Source organism: Budorcas taxicolor, chromosome 11 (assembly GCF_023091745.1).
Source record: "Budorcas taxicolor isolate Tak-1 chromosome 11, Takin1.1, whole genome shotgun sequence".
Lineage (NCBI taxonomy): Eukaryota > Metazoa > Chordata > Mammalia > Artiodactyla > Bovidae > Budorcas > Budorcas taxicolor.
Genome location: NC_068920.1, coordinates 19,778,260 through 19,799,238, shown reverse-complemented (window position 1 = coordinate 19,799,238; position 20,979 = coordinate 19,778,260). Strand labels below are relative to the sequence as shown.

The following is a 20,979-nucleotide window of genomic DNA, read 5'->3' as shown; positions in this document are numbered from 1 at the left end:
GGTGATGACAGGAGCCTGAGGAAGCTGCCCAGCTCAGGACTGAGAAATAGGAAACTGGTCACGTGTATGGCCCAGTGGAAGGAGGGAGCTTCATCAGTAAAGTTAGCAAGGATGGGGCATGTTTGCAGGTCTCCAAGGCAGAGCCTGGACTCTGAATTCTGACCGCCCTGACCTCAAACCCCAGCTCCACCACGCCACAGGGTGTGCCACACTCACAAGGGTGTGAGCTTGTGAAAATCGCAAAGTCTAAGGATCAGGAATAAGGATTTCTCATCTGCAATAAACTTGGGACAACAGTTCCTTCTCTTCACAGAGATGATGTAAAGAAAAAGAACAGAAGGAAGCCTCCTGAAACATGGGAGTGAAAGTATCAGTCACTCAGTCGTGTCTGATTCTTTGCAACCCCATGGACCGTGGTCTGCCAGGCTTCTCTGCCCATGGGATTCTCCAGGCAAGAAAACTGGAGTTCATTGCCATTCCCTTCTCAAGGGATTGAACTTCTGTCTCCTGCATTGCAGGTGAAATCTCTACCTTCTGAAAGACATGAGAGGAACTCAACAAATGGTGTTTCTTCATCAAAACACAACAATGCTGGCAGCACTATGATGAGGGTGAAACGAATCTTGCTGTTCCCCACCCCCCCCAGCTTCAAACATGGTACAGCTGGTTGACCTCGGGACAATACTTGATGCGCTCTTCTCACTTGATTGGAAAGCATAAAAATACTTATCTCAAAAATTTGGTGGGGGCGGGGGGGGGCGGGGTGCTGCGCTGGTGGCTCAGTGGTAAAGAATCCACCTGCCAATACGGGAGACACGGGTTCAATCCCTGGTCCAGGAAGATCCCACATGCTATGGAGCAACTAAGCCCGAGCACCACAACTACTGAGCCTTTGCTCTGGAGCCCGAGAGCTGCAACTACTGAGCCCACGTTCCCTAGAGCCCGTGCTCCACAAGAAAAGAAGCCACCACAGTGAGAAGCTCGTGCAACGCAACTAGAGAGTAGCTCCCACTGGCAGCAACTACAGCAAAGTCTGAGCAGCAGCAAAGACCCAGCACACCCAGCACTAAATAAAAATATATTTTAAAAATGTTTTGGAAATCCTTCACAGGTGATTTAGCTTTGTCAACAGAAATACCTTCCTTAAAATGATGAAATGTGAAGATAAATTAAAAATTTGTAAAAGGAAAACATAGAGAACAGACTTGTGCTTGTCAGGGTAGAAGAGGGGCTGGGGAAGGATGGTTTGGGAGTTTGGGATTAGCAGATGCAAACTATATGTACAGAGTGGATAAACAACAAGCTCCTACGGTATAGCGCAGGGAACTATATTCAACATCTCGTGATATACCATAATAAGAAAGACTATGAAAAAATGTATATATGCACACATGTATAACTAAAGCACTTTGTTGTAGAACAGAAATTAACACAACATTGTAAATCCACTATACAATAAAATAAATTTTAGAAAAGAACTGGGTTCAAAAAAACTTATAAAAGGAGAGTTAGGTAAATTATCTAGTGGTCAATCAATAATCACCATGTTAATTAAGACCAATAAAGATACATAATTACAATATAGATTTTCCGGAAGCCCAAATTTAACCCTAAAGCTTCTAGTTCATTTTTCTATAAATCTGTGTCCCAACGATAACAGATATACATTCTCACCAGTAATGGTGTTAAAAATTAGTAAAAATAACCCCCTCAAAAGGTAGGAAAGTTCAAAGATAAAGATCCTAGATAAAACAATACACCAATTGATTTGAAAATAGCTGACTTTTGTGAAATGTTCATATTGTGGATTTCAACTCTCACAGCAGACTTTTCTACTAGCAAGGAGAGTGGCGCAGAGATGACAAATATGATAAAGAGAAAGCCAACTGCGTTGTTTTCATTTTTTTAATAGACTGTTAAGCAGTGACATGCACCTTGGTTTAAAGATCTCACATGGTACGAAACCCTTGATGATATTTAGCAGAGACAAGGAGCCAACACCCTACGGCGTTGATCTGGATTTTACTTTTTATAGTGGAACCACTTTTCAGATCTTCACAGCTGCTGCCTGTGCTTTTCCCACTGATTCTCAACTATTCTTCTAGAAAGAAGGCACCAAAAGCTCCCAAGAGAACACAGCTCTCCCAACACACCGTGTAACTCTTCTCTGCTTCCCCATCTAGAGGGTCATCCCATCACACTTACCATGATGGTATGTTCTGGAAATCTGGACCGGACCAGCTTCACGAACTCCACAAAATGTTCCGAGTACCCATTGGCCACATCCAGGCAAATAAACTTAACCTGCGGCACAGCTTCCAGGATGTCGCTCATCTTTTCCAGATCATTCTTCCCACTGCCCGAACTCACGGCTACATGCTGTACCAAATAAACCAAGAGGTGTAAGACAGGAACGGTAAGTGGCATTCAGAGGCCAGACCCTGCCTCCATCCACCCTCCAGTTCTGGGGACAGTACCGTGCCTGTCTGAGGTTCACCCTGATCATACACACAGCAAACCAGCTCAAGAAACCTGCAGCAGCAGAGGCAAAGGAGATTCTCACGGTCAGTTATCTAAACTGACCGTTGTCTTTTCCAACACTAAACTGCATATAAACGCTAAACTGAGCCCTGCGCCTTGGCCACACAATCTCATCCGTGGCTTTTGTTTAATTTCCTCAAGCTTTCCACGCGGCCATCAAACCAGTCGATCTTAAAGGAAATCAACCTTGAATGCTCATTGGAAGGACTGATGCTGAAGCTTCAATACTTTGGCCAGCTGATGTGAAGAGCCAGTCTTGGAAAAGACCCTGATGCTAGCAAAGACTGAAGGCAGAAGGAGAAGGGGATGGCAGAGGATGAGATAGTTGGGCAGCATCATCGATTCAATGGACATGAGCCAGGGTAAACTCTGGGAGACGGTGAGGGACAGGGAAGGCTGGCATGCTGTAGTCCATGAGGTTGCAAAGAGTCGGACACGACTTGGCAACTGAACAACACCGCCACATGGAACGCAGAACCATGGAGTGACTGGTGCAAATCCTCCTCTTGGAGCAGAGGAGAGGCAAGGAGAATCAGGGTGGCCAGTCTGCTCGGGTTCCTCATGCCAAAGCTGTGGCTGTTACCCTGAGCATCCCACTGAGATGGGGGTGGGGGAAGAGAGAGTGAAAGATGTCTAAAACCTCCCTGATAAAACTCCTTCCTGTTCTCATTTTTACTCCCAATACAACAATATCACAACATGCAAATTGTGCTCTCCCAGTGCAGGAGGTCCAAGTTCAATCCCTGGTCAGGGGAACTAGATCCCACACGATGCAACTAAGATCCAGTGCAGCCAAATAACTAAATATTTAAAAAGAGAGAGAGAGAAGAAAAATGACATACAAGTGTTAATGTCTCCAATAAAAAAGACAAAATGTCCCAAAGCACAAGAATGAACGCGACTGAAAGGATCCTTCCTGTCTGTGCTGGGACATGTTTCCATCTGATGCCGCCACCTCCTCCTCCGTGATACCCTCTCCCCCAACCTTCCTCAGCACCCGTGCCTCCAACCCACCCCTCTGAGGCTCTCAAAATCTGCTCTGTGCGTTTTAGCAGTTTATGCCTCGTTAAAACTAGCCCGTGGGACTGTGCCCAGAGTTAGCGTCTCACCTTCTACGACGTATTTATTTTTTATAAATTTAAAATTTGTAAATTCAATATTTTAACTCACACCTCTAAACTATAAACTGCCGGTGAGCAGCACATCTTACTATCCTTTGTTACTCTCCCCAAGCCACAAATCACAACGGTGTAGCTACACCCCGCAGACTGAGTGTAAACCTACTGGTAATGTGATACATACCGACTCCCACCTTCACTCCCCAGGACAGTCTGACCGGTGCCCCAGGTCCACAGGTTCTTTCCCTCCCACTCAGCTCTGCTATCTTTTTAATCTTTCATTTCTGTTCAAGTTTGGCAGGTGGAACTGGAAACTGGTTACGTTTCTCTCAGTACCCTTTTTTAATGAGCTTTAACTTCGGTGGCAGTGGGGTAGTGAGTGGCATGATCGCCCTTGGTAATGAAAGCCACGGTTCTGATTCACAGTATGCTGCTGGAAACGTACGCTCCCCAAACTTCCTCCAGAGGAGAGGGGGAGAAGGTGAAACGAGATAATCCATTAGAATAAATTATGCCAAAAAGAAAAGACTCAAGTGTGAGCCAGAACTGTTTTACCTCTGAAACCACCTCCTCGCCAATCAAAACCCACACACAGCCACGGCACAGCACAGAAAAATAGCCAGAAACTGGTCTAACTTCAAAATCAGTACAATAGGAAGTCACTTTCCAATCCAGATGATCTGACCATGGAGGAAATCATCTGCAGTGTAGAGATGTCTCTTTGGCATGGATGCAGGACCACCAAGGGTGCCAGGATCAAGATGCAGGATCAAAGACTGGCATGTTCTATTGGGGCCTTTATCATTTTCAAACCGCCTGTATTTTTTCTCAGTAACACCTTTATTGAGATCTAGTCACACACACTTCCTCTATTTAAAGTGCACAATTTAGTGGGTTTTAGTATATTCAGAGCTGTGCAACCATCACCACAATCAATTCTAGAACATTTCATCAACTCCCCAGAGAAATCTCCACACCCTTTAGCCCTCACTCTCAACTAATCCACTTCCGTCTCCAGGTTTCCCTTGTCTCAACATTTCATGTAAATAGAATCATATACAAGGCTTTTTGTGTCTGGCTTTTTCACTTAGCAAACTGTTTTTGAAACAAGAGTGAAGCGGGCAGGGCATGAGCTTTAAAAGAATGACACAGACCAAGGACACAACGTAAATGGTCACCGTTGTTGTTCAATTACTAATTCGACTTAGCACGTCACAGTGATGGTGAGCAAAAAGGACGTGTGCTTATCTTCTGCGAGAACATCAAAATCACAACTAGCTGCTGAGTAACCATGGACAGGAGGATGTTGGAACCCATCAACATCAACTGATCAGAATCAAATGCATTCAAGATGGAGGACGAGCAGACTTCCACTAGAAACTGAGCCTCAGTACATGCTCACTGTGACACATCGGCAAGCTAAACGACACACCCACAGGCACCATGACAGTTCCAAGGCTGCCCATCAAGGACCAAAGAGTTGGCAGTGGCCCAGTTCCTGGAAATCTCCACCCCCTCACCAAAAAAGTTGGAATAATCCTCCCACTCATTATCCTATGAAATTACCCAAGCCATAGAAGCTAGTGAAAGTGCAAAGTTGAAAGTGTTAAGTCACTCAGCTCAGTCGAGTCTGATTCTTTGCGACCCCATGGACTGTAGTCCGCCAGGCTCCTCTGTCCATGGAATTTCTCCAGGGAAGAATACGAGAGTGGGTTGCCATGCCCCTCTCCAGGGGATCTTCCTGACCCAGGGATCAAACTTGGGTCTCCCACATAGCAGGCAGATTCTTTACCAACTGAGACACCAGGGAAGTACCCCATAAAAGCTAACCACACCACATTTCAAACTTCCCAGGTGACGCTAGTGCTAAAAGAAACTGCCTGCCAATGCAGCAGATGTAACAGAGGTGGGTTCAGTCTCTGCGTCGGGAAGATCCCCTTGAGAAAGGCAAGACAACCCACTCCTGTGTCCTTTCCCGGAGAATCCCATGAACAGGGGAGCCGGTCAGGCTACAGTCCAGAGACTTGCAAAGAGTCAGACAAAACCGAGGCAACTGAGCACTAGTACCACCTTTCAAGGCCACTCCTGCCTTCTGAGATGGCCCACACCCTGTGGCATGTGTTCCTTTCAAATAAATCCGCTTCTTACCTATCTCTCTGGGCTTCCCAGGTGGCATGAGTGGTAAAGGACCTGCCCGCCAATGCAGGAGACATAAGAGAAGTGGGTTTGATCCCTGGATCAGGAAGATCCCCTGGAGGAGGGCATGGCAACTCACTTCAGTATTCTTGCCTGGAAATCCCTACGGACAGAAGAGCCTGGTGGGCTACAGTCCATGGGGTCATAAAGAGTCAGACCCAACTGAAGCCACTTGGCAGGCAGCACACCTATCACTCTGTCTCTCGCTGAATTCTTTCTGCGATGAAACATCAAGAACTTGAGCTTCATTAGGTCCTGAAACCCCAGTGTGTGAGTTCAGCTGAAAGACCGTGGGTTTGCTTGGGTTTGAGTCCCAGCTGTGTGTGTCCAAGTCCCAGTTTGAGGTGAACAGTTTCATTTCCAAGGTTCATTCATGTTGTAGCATGAATCAATACTTTATTGCCCTTCTTAGCTGAATATTCCGCCCTATGTGTATACTAGGTTTTGTTTGTTCATCAGCTGATGGGCACTTGGGTTGTCTCCACCATTTGGCTTCCATGAAGAGTGCTACTGTGAATATCTGTGTGGGCTTCCCTGGTGGTTCAGATGGTAAAGAATCTGCCTGCAATGCGGGAGACATGAGAGACCGGGGCTCGATCCCTGGGTTGGGATGATCCCCTGGAGGAGGGCACGGCAATCCACGCCAGTATTCTTGCCTGGAGCATCCTCAGGGACAGAGGACCCTGGTGGTCTGTAGTCCATGGGCAATATTCGTGTATAAGGTTTTGTGTGAACATACATTTTTATATCTGTTGGGTCTATTCTAGGAATAGAATTGTTAGGTGATATGGTAACTCCTATGCTGAACCTTCTGAGAAATTGCTGAACTGTCTTCCAAAGCAGTGGCACCATGTTACATTCCCACCAGCACGGCAGAGGGTTCCAACTGCTGCACCAACACTTGGTGCTATCTGCCTTTCTCACTAAAGTCATCCTGGAGAGCATACTGTTTATTCTGCTCCATCATATTCAGCTCCATTTATAACTTATTATAATTAGATGTTTTTGTCTAGATAAAAGGCATGTTTGGAATGGACTCAATCCCTGGCAGGATTGACCTTGCTGGGACCTCCGCAAGCTCTCATGACAAAACACTTCACTTTCCAAGGGAAAAAAATATGTTCCTTATAGGTAAATCATATTTTTAAAAAGGAGTATAGAACAGGTTTCCTTGGCAAATTCCTAGCAACAATCAAGGGCTGGGGATTCACTATTGCCTTCCCCAATATCTCTCTGGGACTGCGTGTCTGTTGTTATTGTTCAGTTGCTAAGTCGACTACAGGGCACCAGGCTTCCCTGTCTTTCACTATCTCCTGGGAGTCTGTGTGTCTATCTGCTGCCAACTCAAATCCTTTTGACTACCCTGACCATTTCCTTTCCTGGAAATCGTTGTCGGTTTCCTGGGCAACAAAGGTCATTTATAACCAGGGTAGTCTTACCTGCAGGCATTCTGGGTGATTAGCTGCAAAGAGCTTCCAGTCATCCAGGGTATAATGCTTGTGAATCGCTGTAAACATGGAGTGCTAGGAAACAAAACAGAAAGGCACCTTTAGGACGAGAAGCCAAGGGAACCCTGCCCCGCCTTCCTCCATATTGCGAGGTTAAACCACCAAGACAAAACCATCCAGTGTTCCAGCCATTCACGCTTCACTTGCTTTGAATCTGCTCCGAGGAGCCCCAAACAGAGGAAGGTGTAACCAGGGAAATCACAGGACCGTGTTTTCCATTCTAATCTCATCAGCCAACACAGCATTCAAGATTTAGGAGGCAATGCCAGGAGGCAGGGGTGGGAGAGGATGAGAGAGGGTTCTGAGAGCCCTGGTCCAGCCCACATGTGACAGGCCAAGAGCAGCCCAGAGGGCTGGTCTCCTGCTAGTCAGCAGCACAGCCCGAAGGCAAAGTGATGCTTCTTCTTCTTGTTCAGTGGCTATGTTGTGTCTGACTCTTTGCAGCCCCATGGACTGCATCATGCCAGGCATTCCTGTCCACTCTCTCCCAAAGTTCACTCAAACTCATGTCCATTGAGTTGGTGATGCCATCCAACCATCTCACCCTCCTCTGTTGCCCCCTTCTGCCCTCAATCTTTCCCAGCATCACAGTCTTTTCCAATGAGTCAGCGCTTCACAGCAGGTGGCCAAAGTATTGGAGCTTAGTGATGCTTAGTCAACCCAAAAGAACCTCAGCTTCTACCCGAAAGCTTCTCTTTGTGTTCATGACCTAAACATTTCCTGCTAAAACCTAAACCCATCAGGCAGCTGGTATTCTTGAGGGAAGGAAGCACATAAATCCTAATTCTAAAACTATGACCATCAACCCAGCAAGGGGTTACTGAACATCTATTTTGCGTAAGAACTTCACATACATTATTTCATGTACTTCTCAGAACAACTTTGTACAATAGCAGTAACTTCGTGGGCAAAGATGGGACTTAAGAAACTTACATTTAAGACATTTAACAACTGCTTGGCAAAAAGGGGGCAAAGGACAGAATCAAACTCAAATCTGAATGCAGAACCCAGGCTCCTCCTCCTCCTATATAGGGGCCTCACTCCAAAATTCTCTCAGTCTCTCCCCCATTGAAAAATTCTCTGACTTCACTGATGCAAGGAACTAACTCAGCATTCTAGAAACGGAAAATTCATAGGACCCACACATGATTAGTTATTTCAATGAACACTGTCTCATTTATGGAAAGTCTTTCCTGTGCAAATGGGAAGAGCCTAGCAAGTTCTCTGTTTCTCATGAAACAGTAATCTGATATGTGAATTAATCAGGGCTATTAATCGCTCCCTGATTCCATGCACTTTTACACAAATACATAATTCATGAAGAGCAATGGCTGATCACAGCAGAGTGAGGGGAAAGATAGGGAGAAAAAAAAAACAACCACAAATCCCTTTTCCAATTAAATTGTTAGCCTCCGGCCCAAAGCTCAACAGGGGCTGAGGGTGGACCGACGATGCAACTGATCCTGGCCTCAGACCTCAGGCAGACCACCCCCTTCACTATTTGGTGAGTTCGTAATTTGTTTGAAAATCTTCCTTCTAATCACTGGCTAATAATGAATCCCAGCACCTCCTGAAGTTAGACGTGCTGCCCACAGCAAGAAGCTCTTTCAACTAACTGGATTTATCTTTTCACTTGGCAGGCATTGTCTACGGAAATAGATGCACAGACTCTGAGCATCAGAAACACACATTTCACATCGATGATGAGTTAAGATGCACTGAACCTTGAATCCAAATGCAGACACAGATGTGTGAGATGAAGGTTCTGCCCACAGTAGCTTTGCCTTTATTTTCCCAAGCCCAGGATACTAGTCTCTTTGCAGGCAGAAAGAGAGCAGCCGGCTCCAGGGACCTTGAGCTTATATCAGTACTATGATCTGCCAGTGTAAGTTGGGAGGCAGGTCCCTGATGCTGGAGTCAGTCTGGGTTTGCATCTCAGCTCTTTGTCTATTTGCCTAAACGCCTTGGGCCAAGTGACCTCTCCTGTCTGTCTCTGGTGGAGTTGTGACCACCTCATCCACATTCCATCCAGTGCTTGGCACCTACAGTTTCTATATTGTGATATAATAAATGCTACAGAGCAAAGTGATTCTGTCTTTTTAAAGGTGCTGTCGCTCTTCTACTAAATGTGACACTTCTCTAACACTGTAATATGGCATGACATCCAACTTCGTTTTGTATCTCTAATTTCCAAAACTATCACAGGCATTTTCAAGGAAGAAATGGATGCAGGTCTGAAACTGAGTGGGGTCCTGTGAGGCTCCTGGGCACAGCTTTTCAGTGTCCCCCATTGCTTTGATTATAGGAAACAGCCTTCACTCAGCCTCCATAACCTTCCCTGAGTTCCAATGGGCAGATTCAAACAGTTACTGATTAGGCAAGGGAGGGGAGACCAGCAAGCAACAACAGTGAGGAGCAGCCTGGGAGCAAGGTCCTGTTTCCCCATCAAAGGATACACACGACTGTATCTTTGAGCTATTTTGCAGATACCGAAACACCTCCCAGGTGGCAGAAGTTAATGATTAAGGATGGTATGCTGCCCACCCTCCTAGTGGCTCAGACGGTAAAGAATCCGCCTGCCAGTGCAGGAAACACGGGTTCGATCCCCGGGTCGGGAAGACCCCTAGAGAAGGGAATGGCAACCCACTCTAGTATTCTTGCCTTGAGAACATCATGGACAGAGGAGCCTGGTGGGCTACCGTCCAGGGGCCACCAAAGAGTCAGACACGACTGAGTGACTGACACTACTTCTCATGGTGCCCACAAGCCTGTAGACCGCACACAGCTGGACCTGAAGGTTGAAAACACTGACTCCTTACCTTACCACCAACCCATCAGAGGAATGTCTGAGAGCTGATCACACCCTCTTTGAACAATTACTACAAAACTTGTCACTATCATCCCCAAGTGCAGACACACAGTTTTGAATTCATTAGTCCATTGTGTCCCCCTTTGCCTGGCAAAGCAATGAGTATGTTAGTCGCTCAGTCATGTCCGACTCTTTGTGACTCCATGGACTATATATAGCCCCCAGGCTCCTCTGTCCATGAGATTCTCCAGGCAAGAATCCTGGAGTGAGTTGCCATTTCCTTCTCCAGGGGATCTTCCTGACCCAGGGATTGAACCCAAGTCTCCTCCATTGCAGGTAGATTCAATGGCAAAGCAATAAAGCTATCCTTTTCTACTTCACCCAAAACTCCCCATCAAGGGATACACACGACGATATCTTTGAGCTATACTGCAGATACTGAAACACCCTCCAGGTGGGAGAAGTTAATGATTAAAGATGGTCTCTGAGATTTGATTGGCACCAATGTACAAAGAAGCTGAGCTTTGGGCATCAGATCTAGACCATCTCATTGAATGTGAAGTCCAGACTCTACCCACCTTCTGATGGAAGAGAGAAAAAGAAGGGCTTCCAAACAACAATCAGACTCAGAACCAATTAGTTTGGCCAAAGTGAATGACCTGAAATGTCTCACTTTTCTCCTCTCCCCTATGTATGACAACCTGTCTAGTGTGAGCACCAGAGGGAAAAAGCCCACCGTCCTACCTGTGACATCACCACTGCCATCTCAAACGTCCCCACGGTGTCCATGTTGGCCACAATGATGGGAATCCCCGAGTAGGTCTGCTTCGAGTTCCGAAATGTGAAGGTTCGCTCAAGGTCCACCTATTGCAAGAGGGAAAAGAAGTCCTTGGTTCTTTATGTGATTGGGGCAGAATTTCTAGAGTTTGCAGTGAATGAAAAGACACGAAGGAAGTGTATGTCCCTGGGTCCTCTTAGGGGTTGGGCCAGGGGTTCCAAACACAAGCGAGTCCCTGAGGAAATGGAATCATGGGTTGTTATCCCGGTGCAAAAACAGAACCCAGCTCCTTGCGATCCTCAAGAAACCAGGACAAGGCACCGCATGTTCTGCCATCAAGCCTAGCCTCCAAAGGGGAAGCTCTCTCCTTCCCATCCCCTGCCACCTTCTGTCGCCAGCCTGCTTCATGCCAGCCTCGAACACCACACACAAGTCACTGTTCTCCACTTCTGGAGGGACAGTTTCCCTTCTGGGAAAATCCACTCCAGTCTTCCCTGCCATTCAAGACTCTCCCTTTAATTCCCACCTTCGGAGAGAACCAGGCACTTCACCTTCACCCTGCAGTCAGCAACCCCCATTAATCCCCTTGCCTTCAACCTTCTCCACTGTTTCATGACAACCAGCATCTTTCAAAGATAGCCACGACTGTGCACATAACCACTGGTTTCTGATTTGCAAACACAGCTCCAATTCTACCCTAATTCCAGCTTCAGGGTATTTATGACTAACTCAAGTGATCAAGAATCCAGAACGAGAGCTAAGCCAGGAAGGTGGGCTCAGCAAAAGCAGTGAGTAGGGCCAGGTGTTCGCCAAGAGCTGCTGCTGCTAAGTCACCTCAGTCATGTCCAACTCTGTGTGACCCCATAGACGGCAGCCCACCAGGCTCCCCCGTCCCCGGGATTCTCCAGGCAAGAATTCTGGAGTGGGTTGCCATTTCCTTCTCCAATGCATGAAAGTGAAAAGTGAAAGGGAAGTCACTCAGTCGTGTCCACCTCTTTGCAACCCCATGGACTGCAGCCTACCAGGCTCCTCCGTCCATGGGATTTTCCAGGCAAGAGTCCTGGAGTGCGGTGCCATTGCCTTCTCCACGCCAAGAGCTAGCAGAATTTAAATCACGGCCTCAACGTGGGCCAGATCTCCGGCTGCCATACAAAGGCAGCCACGTATGTGCCCAGATGCAGTGCTCATCCTATGCCTGCTCTTATCTAAGTGCTCTGCTCTTATCTAAGGACCCCCCAACACACACACACACCACCATAGGCTCCACTTCCCACGCTGGTTTCTGGCTGGGTTTGGCCAATGGGGTCACTGGTGGGGCAAGGGAGGAGACAGGCCTGGGTCCAAGCAGAGTAGTTCTGCAGACCCCCTCGGCCATGGCCTGCCAGGTTGAGGTTCTAGCTCAGAGTGATCCCAGGCCTTGGGACCCTCCCCTTTGGAAGTGGTTTCTCTGCAGCCAATCTCTGGGGTCCCTCATATCCCCTCTGGCATCTCTGCTGAGCCATGCTGCCTCGTATTAAATTTCCTGTTTTAAATATTCAGTCCTGTTTCCTCAGTTGGACCCTGTGGGACACAGCCTGCACGGAAGCAAGGGGGCGCTTCCCCAAGCCAGAACTGGCAGCACAAACCCAGGTGTGAATCTTAAGCTGCCGCAAGAATCTGGACCTACATTAATCCTGGCTTACTAAGGACCATGGCAATAATCATTTCCTACCAGTGTTTATCTAGAGCCTTTTATTTTTCGTTGGAAGTAACTTTCTATTTTTTTTATTTTTTAATAAAAATTGCTTTACACTGTTGTGTTGGCTTCTGCCATACAATGTGAATCAGGCATAATTATATTGTCCCTCCCCTCATCCACCCCATCCTTCTAGGTCATCACACAGTGCCAGGCTTAGCTCCGTGTTATACAGCAATTTCCCACTAGCTATCTGTTTTACACACGGCAGTGTACACATGGCTTCCCTGCTAGCTCAGTTGGTAAAGAATCCACCTGCAGTGCAGGAGACTCTGGTTTGATTCCTGGGATGGGAAAATCCGCTGGAGAAGGGATAGGCTACCCACTCCAGTATTCTTGGGCTTCTCTTGTGGCTCAGCTGGTAGAGAATCTGCCTGGAATGCAGGAGACCTGGGTTCAGTCCCTGGGTTGGGAAGATCCCCTGGAGAAGGAAATGGCAACCTGCTCCAATATTCCTGCCTGGAGAATCCCATGGGCAGAGGAGCCTAGCGGGCTACAATCTACGGGGTTGCAAGAGTTGGACACAACTTAGTGACTAAACCACCACCACCACCACCAGTGTATACATGTCAATGCTATTTTTTTTTCTTTTTTTTAAATTTAAATTTGTTTATTTTAATTGGAGGCTAATTACTTTACAATATTATATTGGTTTTGCCATACATCAACATGAATCTGCCAGGGGTGTACACGTGTTCCCCATCCTGAACCCTCTCCCACCTCCCTCCCCATCCCATCCCTCTGCTTCATCCCAGTGCAACAGCCCCAAGCATCCTGCATCGAACCTGGACTGGCAATTCGTTTTTTATATGATATTATACATGTTTCAATGCCATTCTCCCAAATCATCCCACCCTCGCCCTCTCCCACAGAGTCCAAAAGACTGTTCTATACATCTGTGTCTCTTTTGTTCTCTCGCATACAGGGTTATCGTTACCTTCTTTCTAAATTCCATACATATGTGTTAGTATACTGTATTGGTGTTTTTCTTTCTGGCTTACTTCACTCTGTATAATAGGCTCCAGTTTCATCCACCTCATTAGAACTGATTCAGATGTATTCTTTTTACTGGCTGAGTAATACTCCATTGTGTATATGTACCACAGCTTTCTTATCCATTCGTCTGCTGATGGACATCTAGGTTGCTTCCATGTCCTGGCTATTATAAACAGTGCTGCGATGAACACTGGGGTACAGGTGTCTCTTTCCATTCTGGTTTCCTCGGTGTGTATGCCCAGCAGTGGGATTGCTAGGTCATAAGGCAGTTCTATTTCCAGTTTTCTAAGGAATCTCCACACTGTTCTCCATAGTGGCTGGACTAGTTTCCGTCAATGCTACTTTCTCAGTTCGCCCCACACCCTCTCCTTCAGCCGCTGTGTCCCCAAGTCCCTTCTCTGCGTCTGCGTCTCCATTCCTGTCCTGCAGATAGGTTCCTCAGTACCTGGGTCAGCTGTAGTGAGGTGGATAAACCTAGAGCCTGTTACAGAGTGAAGTGAGTCAGAAAAACAAATACCGCATAGTAACACGTACACACGGGATCTAGTAAAAAAAAACAGTACCGATGAACCTATTTGTAGGAAGGAACTCTCGCTTTGCCATCAGCATGTCAAGACACCAGGGGATACCTAGGTCTTTGGGCCTTTTCGCATCTCCTGTTCCTCCACACACACAAAGCTTCCTGAGCCAAGGAGGTCATCAACATGACGACATCGGCCTTAAACAGCATCAGCGAGGGGAAAAGAGATGCTGTGACTGCGGGGGCACTGGTGGGAGGCGCTCATCCCTTTCCCCCACTTCCTTTATGACCATGCTTGGTTCTACTTCAGTGAAGCAAGTTCAATCTGCATCCTGAAAGATAACTGATGGGAACTATTAATGGCACCCTTCTGGGCTGCTAATGGCCCTCTAACATTTTGGCTTCGCAGGCTCAGGACAATCAGGATTTCTTGGTCTCGAATTACTAATACTCCTTCCAAGAAGCATGGGAAGAGCAGCTACACTCTGCACCTGGCTGAGCTCACAATGGTATTTTTTTTTTTTCTTGGCACTCCAAAAACCTATAGGCAGTAGGCAAAAAACTGTTCTCCGTGGAAGAGGTCAGCCTTGACAATGAACTCTTCCCCTCATGTCTAGTCTCTTCCACATGGCAGAGTCTATGCAATCCTTAATTCTAGGAATGAGAAATAAAACATCTGCTCTGACCTTATGTACACAGAAAGAAAGACACACAAACACACACCCCAAAACAGACCAGTTGTTTGCTGAGAGAAATATTTTAAATATCCTAGCCACCAGAAACTAAACTTGGCATTTAATCTGCCACAGCTGGTCAAGGCACCAAATATAGCACCTCCAAACCCCCTCTCTGCTAAGCCTGATTTGAAAGGGCACATTAAGTAATAAGCCACCCCTCTTCCACCTCAAAAATACACGTTTGAACTGCTCTTGCTTCCCTAGTGGCTCAGACAGTAAAGAATCTGCCTGCAAGGCAGGAGACCCAGGTTCAATCCCTGGGTCAGGAGCATCCCCTGGAGAAGGGAATGGCAACCCACTCCAGAATTCTTGCCTGGAGAAGCCCATGGACAGAGGAGCCTGGTGGGCTACAGCCCATGCAGTCGCAAAGAGTCAGACATGACTGGGCAAACAACACACTTTCACTTTTATCACAGTCAGTCCTACAGCCCATTGTTTGAGGGCCCCAAAGTACAACCAGAAGCCCATCTACCACGTTTCCACATATCTCAATGTCAGGAGCAATGTATAAGAAGCTGCTGCACAAATTTTGCTCTGTCCTCCTTCCTGGACAACAGTTTCATTAAGGGCCTGGAAAGCACTAGAACATGGCATCATGGGAGCCAGTCCTGGCCATCTCCTCTCACACACATCCTTTTGTGTACACAGGGACACTTCAGTCTACCTGCTAACCTCTATGTCCACACGCCTATCCCTCAAACAGCAGTGACCTGGCCACTCTCTGAGATAGACAGGCAAGCATCTGAGCAGCATGGCTGGCCGCTAGAAAACACACCTGGGGAAGGCTCCCCACCCCCCACCCACCTGCCCCCTGCCCTCTTGCCCTGTGCAGGCCCTGGAATCAGTTCAAAGTCATCTGGGCAGGAAATTCAGGATCCTGAGTATCTAGAGCACGGCCCAGAGGGAAAGGCCGAGCCTTCAGCTCTGTCCAATGAGAAGGGACAAAAATGGGGTCTGAGGCAGGGGCTTCTTTTGCCTAAATCTATGGATGGTGCTGATTAAAGCAATTCTCTGTGTTACTTGGTACCGGTCTCACGTGTGGACTATAAGTGCAGGGCAATGCCTTTCCCTGCTGTGGTCCGAGTGGCTCAGAAGGGTGCAAATAATTAATGTCTGGCTAAGGGTAAGGATGGGATCGTGTTTTGGCTCCCAGTCTTTCAGGGCAATGTGTGGTGGCCCCAGCCCGGCCCTCTGAACGTGCCTGGTCCCCTGGATGTTTCCCCATCAGTTGTCAGGATTCATGGAAGCACGTGCAGCCGCATATCACCACAAAATGACGATGCTCCACTGTGCAAAGGCTCCAGTGGCCAGCCCCTGGCACCTGTGTGCACATCAGAATCACACATGATGATTCCCAAAATACACATGCTCAATCCGCCCCAACCTCATAAATCAGAACCTTTGTGAAGGAGACACAGTATTTAGGAGTGTCTTCCTAGGTGATTCTGATGCATTCATGAAAAGCAAGCCTAGTCAAACCCTCCAGTGTTACAGAGCAACATTTACAGAGGCTGTTACAGTTGGAACTGTCTCTCCTCCAAAAGGCATTGAAATACCAACCAGTTCAGTACCTGTGAACATGACCTTTTTGGAGATAAGGTCTTTTGGGTAATCAAGGTAAGATGAGATCATTAAGGTAGGTCCCACTCCAGTATGACTAGTGTTCTTATAAAAAGTGGGACTTTGGACAGAGACACACAGCAAGGGAGAATGCTGATTGATGGGGAAGGCAGAGATTGAACAATGCTTGCAGCCAAGGAATAACCAGGCTGTGCATCAACAACCTGAAGGAAGGGGAGAGGCAAGGAAGATTCTCCCTCATAGCTCTCAGCAGGAACCCACCCTGCTGAAATCTTGACCCGGGGCTTCCAGAACTGAGAGACAATAAATCCCTGTTGTATGAGTCAGTCGGTCTATGGTACTTTGTTACAGTGGCCCCAGAAAACACAGAGCCCAGGAAATAACACAACTGGCTCAGAGCATGGAAGAACCCAGGTCTCCTTTCTTCCAGCCAATATCCTCTCTACTCTGCCACGGTCTTGCTCCTCTCAGACCAGCCTGCTGTCCACTGAAGCTGGACCAGAACTCACCAGAGCTGGTCCATTTCTCACCGGACCTCTGGTGAGAAAAAGACTACGGAGCATTTAGGAGATTGATCACTCATTGGGTTATGTCTTGTCTGCCCCAGCCCAAGTGACCAGTTTTCCGCTGCAAACTCCTTCACTGTCCGACTTCCAACATTATGGTTGTGCCGTTAGGTTTGTGGTTTTCTTTAAACATCTTACTAGCTTAAGGACAAGGATGGGACTCTGGAGCAAGGAATGGGTCCAAAGGAAGAAAATTCTCAGGCAGTCAGGGATGAGGTCACCCCGTCAGAGTGGCAGAGGTCTTGCCCAACCAACATGTCCCTTCCTCTGAAAACACTACCTAAATGCAGCCCTGTGGCCCTCTATTCCTGCGGCCCGAGGACTTGTGGAGACAGGAGCACAGACAATGGAGGGACAGCTGACAATGGCTGTTGACGTGGTACAACCACAGGAAGGCCACCTGGGCTGTCTCCACTTGTACCCTTAGCCTCCGGGAGCTGATCTCAGGTTCATTTCCTGTGACACTTGTGGCAATGCCCTGGCAGGAGCACTAACCTTGAGTGTGAGGGCACCCTGCCTTTCTCTCCATTTCCTGCTCACTTGTCTGGTGGATCCTGCAGCTGGTCCAGCTCTGAGCAAAGCTGCAGCAGCGATGCATCTTGTCAACAGTCACCAGGCTCCCCTCCCAGCCAGACTGCTATCATGGGGGCTGTTTGCTCTCCTGGCTCCACTCACATCTGCTCTAGGGCTGGGCTCAAAGTCCGGCCATTTACCATTTAGTTTCAAATTTACATTCAGATATCCCCGTGCCTGGGGGCATGCACTTCAGGATGATACCTGGTCGTACAATGCAAAGTTTTCCTCTGCCTATGGGAAACTTCAGGCATCCACAGCCCACTGAGCACACCTTGAGAGGGGGTTAGAGGTCCTCCTAGATCCCTCAGTATCAGTGAAGCAGGCAGCCAGGTGATGGGGGTAGCCAACAGGCAGCTAAACCATGATGGTATCCAAATGGGCTTCCCTGGTGGCTCAGATGGCAAAGAGTCTGCCTGCAATGCAGAAAACCTGGGTTTGATCCCTGGGTTAGAAAGATCCCTTGGAGAAGAAAATGGTAACCCACCCCAGTATTCTTGCCTGGAGAATCCCATGGACAGTGGAGCCTGGCAGGCTACAGTCCGTGGGGTTGCAAAGAGTAGGGCACAACTGAGCAATTTACTTCCTGCTGCTGCTAAGTCACTTCAGTCATGTCCAACTCTGTGCGACCCCATAGACAGCAACACACCAGGCTCCGCCGTCCCTGGGAGTCTCCAGGCAAGAACACTGGAGTGAGTTGCCATTTCCTTCTCCAACGCACGAAAGTGAAGTCACTCAGTTGTGTCCGACTCTTAGCAACCCTTCTCCGACTGCAGCCTACCAGGCTCCTCTGTCCATGGAATTTTCCAGGCAAGAGTACTGGAGTGGGGTGCCATTCACTTCCTAGGTCCCTCAATATCAATGAAACGGGCAGTCCGGTGATGGGGGTGGCCAGCAGGCAGCTAAGCCATGATAGGAGCCAAATGGAAAGGCAACGCCAGTTAATTCAGGTTTCCAGGAAGGGAGCTGGTAAACTCCCACAAACGTGGAAATCTGAAAACACTTCTCAAGGGCACTGAGATCTCACTGCTGTGTGTGCATGTAGATTGCAATGTATCATGGGAAGCTGGGACATTAACAGCTTCAGTCAGCCCAAATTACGAAACCAGATGACTCAAGACAACGTCATACTATTCCCTGGAAAAGAGTAATTCATTCTAGTGCAGAAGAAGGGGGTGACAGAGGATGAGATGGTTGGATGGCATCATCGACTCAAGGGACATGAGTTTGAGCAAACTCTGGGAGATAGTGAAGGACAGGGAAGCTTGGTGTATTGCAGTCCGAGGGGTTGCAAAGAGTCAGGCACGACTAAGCAACTGAACAACAACAACAAACACAAATTCTGAATGTTTTACAAGAGGTTTCCTGCTTCAGAAAATACACATAATACATCCTTGCTTTAAATATATGATTTTTCTCAAAATAACTTTTTCTTTACTAAGTGAACCCAATATTTAGATTATTGCTGCCACCAAATTATTAGTCTGCCCCAAATCCCCACATCTCGTCTCAGTGTGGACTCAGGTACCAGCTACTGCTGAGACTTCAGGAGTCTGGGCCCTGCCATCCAAGCTGTTCAGTGTTCTTCCAAGTGACACAGTGAAGGGCAGGAAGAGAGCTGACCAATCCAGAGTGACAAGGGTTACTCATTCCCCACCTCTTCCAGTCTGGGCTCCAGCTGCCAACCCTCCAGCTTGAGAAAGTGAGTTGATTAGTTCTGATTATTGGCTAAAGCAGGAGGCTTGTAGTTAATTCAAACAAGCCCTCAGCTGGCAGCACCAGGCACTGCAGTCAGGAGTCCCAGCCGCACAGGCAGGCAGGCAGGCAGCCCAGATCCTCGCAAGGGGATTTATTTATGGTCCTGGAAGGGGAGGGGGGGTGCGGTGGAGAAACCTATGCTGGCTCAGCCTCCCCCTGTTTACATCTGCAACCCCTGCCTCCAGACACAGCAGGTTCCTCACCTTGCTCTCCAGCTCAAAGCCCCAAGCAAAGCCACCATCACACATATACACATCTCCAGGGGATTCTGCCTATCTGTGCAACTAGTTTATCCTTCAAGACTTGACCTTCCTCCTGCCCCCACCCTCTAGCTCTTTCCAGTCTGGTCTCCACCTGTTCCTCAGGCTTTGCTCTCATTATTAAGGCAGAATGGGCAAAACTGCCCCCACCCCTGCCCCCCAGCGGTCCCATTAGCCCCCACACCCGCACCCCAGTGTTTCCAGCTTCTGGAAGACTGGGTTGGACTCCAGCTGTCCAGTAAGGGGGTGCCGCCAGGCACAGGTCCCCAGCCTGTGCCTCCCAGAAGTCACTGAAACGCAGAAAGTAAACCCTGAACTTTTGCCCCGGAGTTTCCCTGTGTTTCAGACCTCCTAAAATAAATTCCATGGCTGGACCTGATACTAAAGCTGTCGGAGTTCTCCGCAGGGAGACGCTGCCAAAAAAATCCCCGTCCCTGTACACCTGGGCTCTGCTGCGTCCTTTTCACCCTATATGCACCCCTCAACCGGCCCCTGTCGTCGCCGTCACTCTGAATCAGCTGATCACTTGGTCTTCGCTCCTCTGGGGTTTAGTTCCGCTGTCCCTTTCCCCTCGCCGCCCCAACCGGACGCATTGAAGATTTTAGGCCAGAGTCGGACCCCTTAAGGACAGCTCGGACCTCTTACAGACACCTCCTGTCCTGGCAAGGAACCAGCTGGTTTTCCCTCTCTCCGGTGGTGAGAAGAGCAGAAGGGGTCGGCGTCCCACCCACCCCTAGACACACTGAAAAGCAGGCGCGGTGGGCACACAGTACAGCGGCTCTCACCCACCTCCCCCGCGCCACCCCGGAAAAAAACAAACAATCCCACACCAATGCGGCTTTCCAAGGGCCCCACCTCGGCTCGACTCTTGAGGCTGCTTCGCTTGGGTCGGAGCAGGACATCTTTGAAGTCCAGCTTGAGGTCCGCATCTATGCGGGGCATGGTGCGGGCAGCGCGCTCGGGCCGGCGCGGCTGGAGCCCGCAGATCCTTCCTGCAGTACAGGCGGCGCGGGACACGAGCGGGGTTTGCGGGGAGCCGCGAAGGTTAGGGCGGGCGGGGCGGGGCTCCGGCGGGCGGGGGCGGGGCCTCCGGTGGGCGGGGCGGGGCTCCGGCGGACGGGGCGGGGCCTCCGGTGGGAGGGGAGGGGCTCCGGCGGACGGGGGCGGTGCCGCGGGAGCGCGAGGGTGGAAGGCTGTGCCGCGGCGGCTGCTCTGCCCGCGCGCACGCGGCCCCCTTAAGGCCTCGGGCCGCCCCCAGCCGCTCTCGGCCCCGCCCCGCGCCCCGGAGGCCCCGCCCTCAACG

At 48.8% G+C, this 20,979-nt stretch overlaps 1 protein-coding gene across 2 annotated transcripts in view; it reads right to left on the bottom strand.

Annotated features, from left to right (window-relative positions):
• Positions 1-20,705, bottom strand: part of GMPR (guanosine monophosphate reductase) — a 60,388-nt gene extending 39,683 nt beyond the window's left edge. Inside the window, exons 1-4 of one of the 2 annotated variants that reach the window (XR_008200153.1) lie at positions 20,532-20,705; positions 10,917-11,036; positions 7,295-7,378; positions 2,206-2,379 (exon numbers count right to left, since the gene is read on the bottom strand). Coding sequence is in view for 1 of the 2 variants with exons in the window: in XM_052648909.1 (XP_052504869.1) it covers positions 2,206-2,379; positions 7,295-7,378; positions 10,917-11,036; positions 20,532-20,618 (465 nt within the window). In the remaining variant the exon portion in view is untranslated. The remainder of the gene's footprint in view (positions 1-2,205; positions 2,380-7,294; positions 7,379-10,916; positions 11,037-20,531) is intronic. The other variant, XM_052648909.1, reaches the window with a different exon arrangement.
• Between the last annotated feature and the right edge of the window lie 274 nt (positions 20,706-20,979).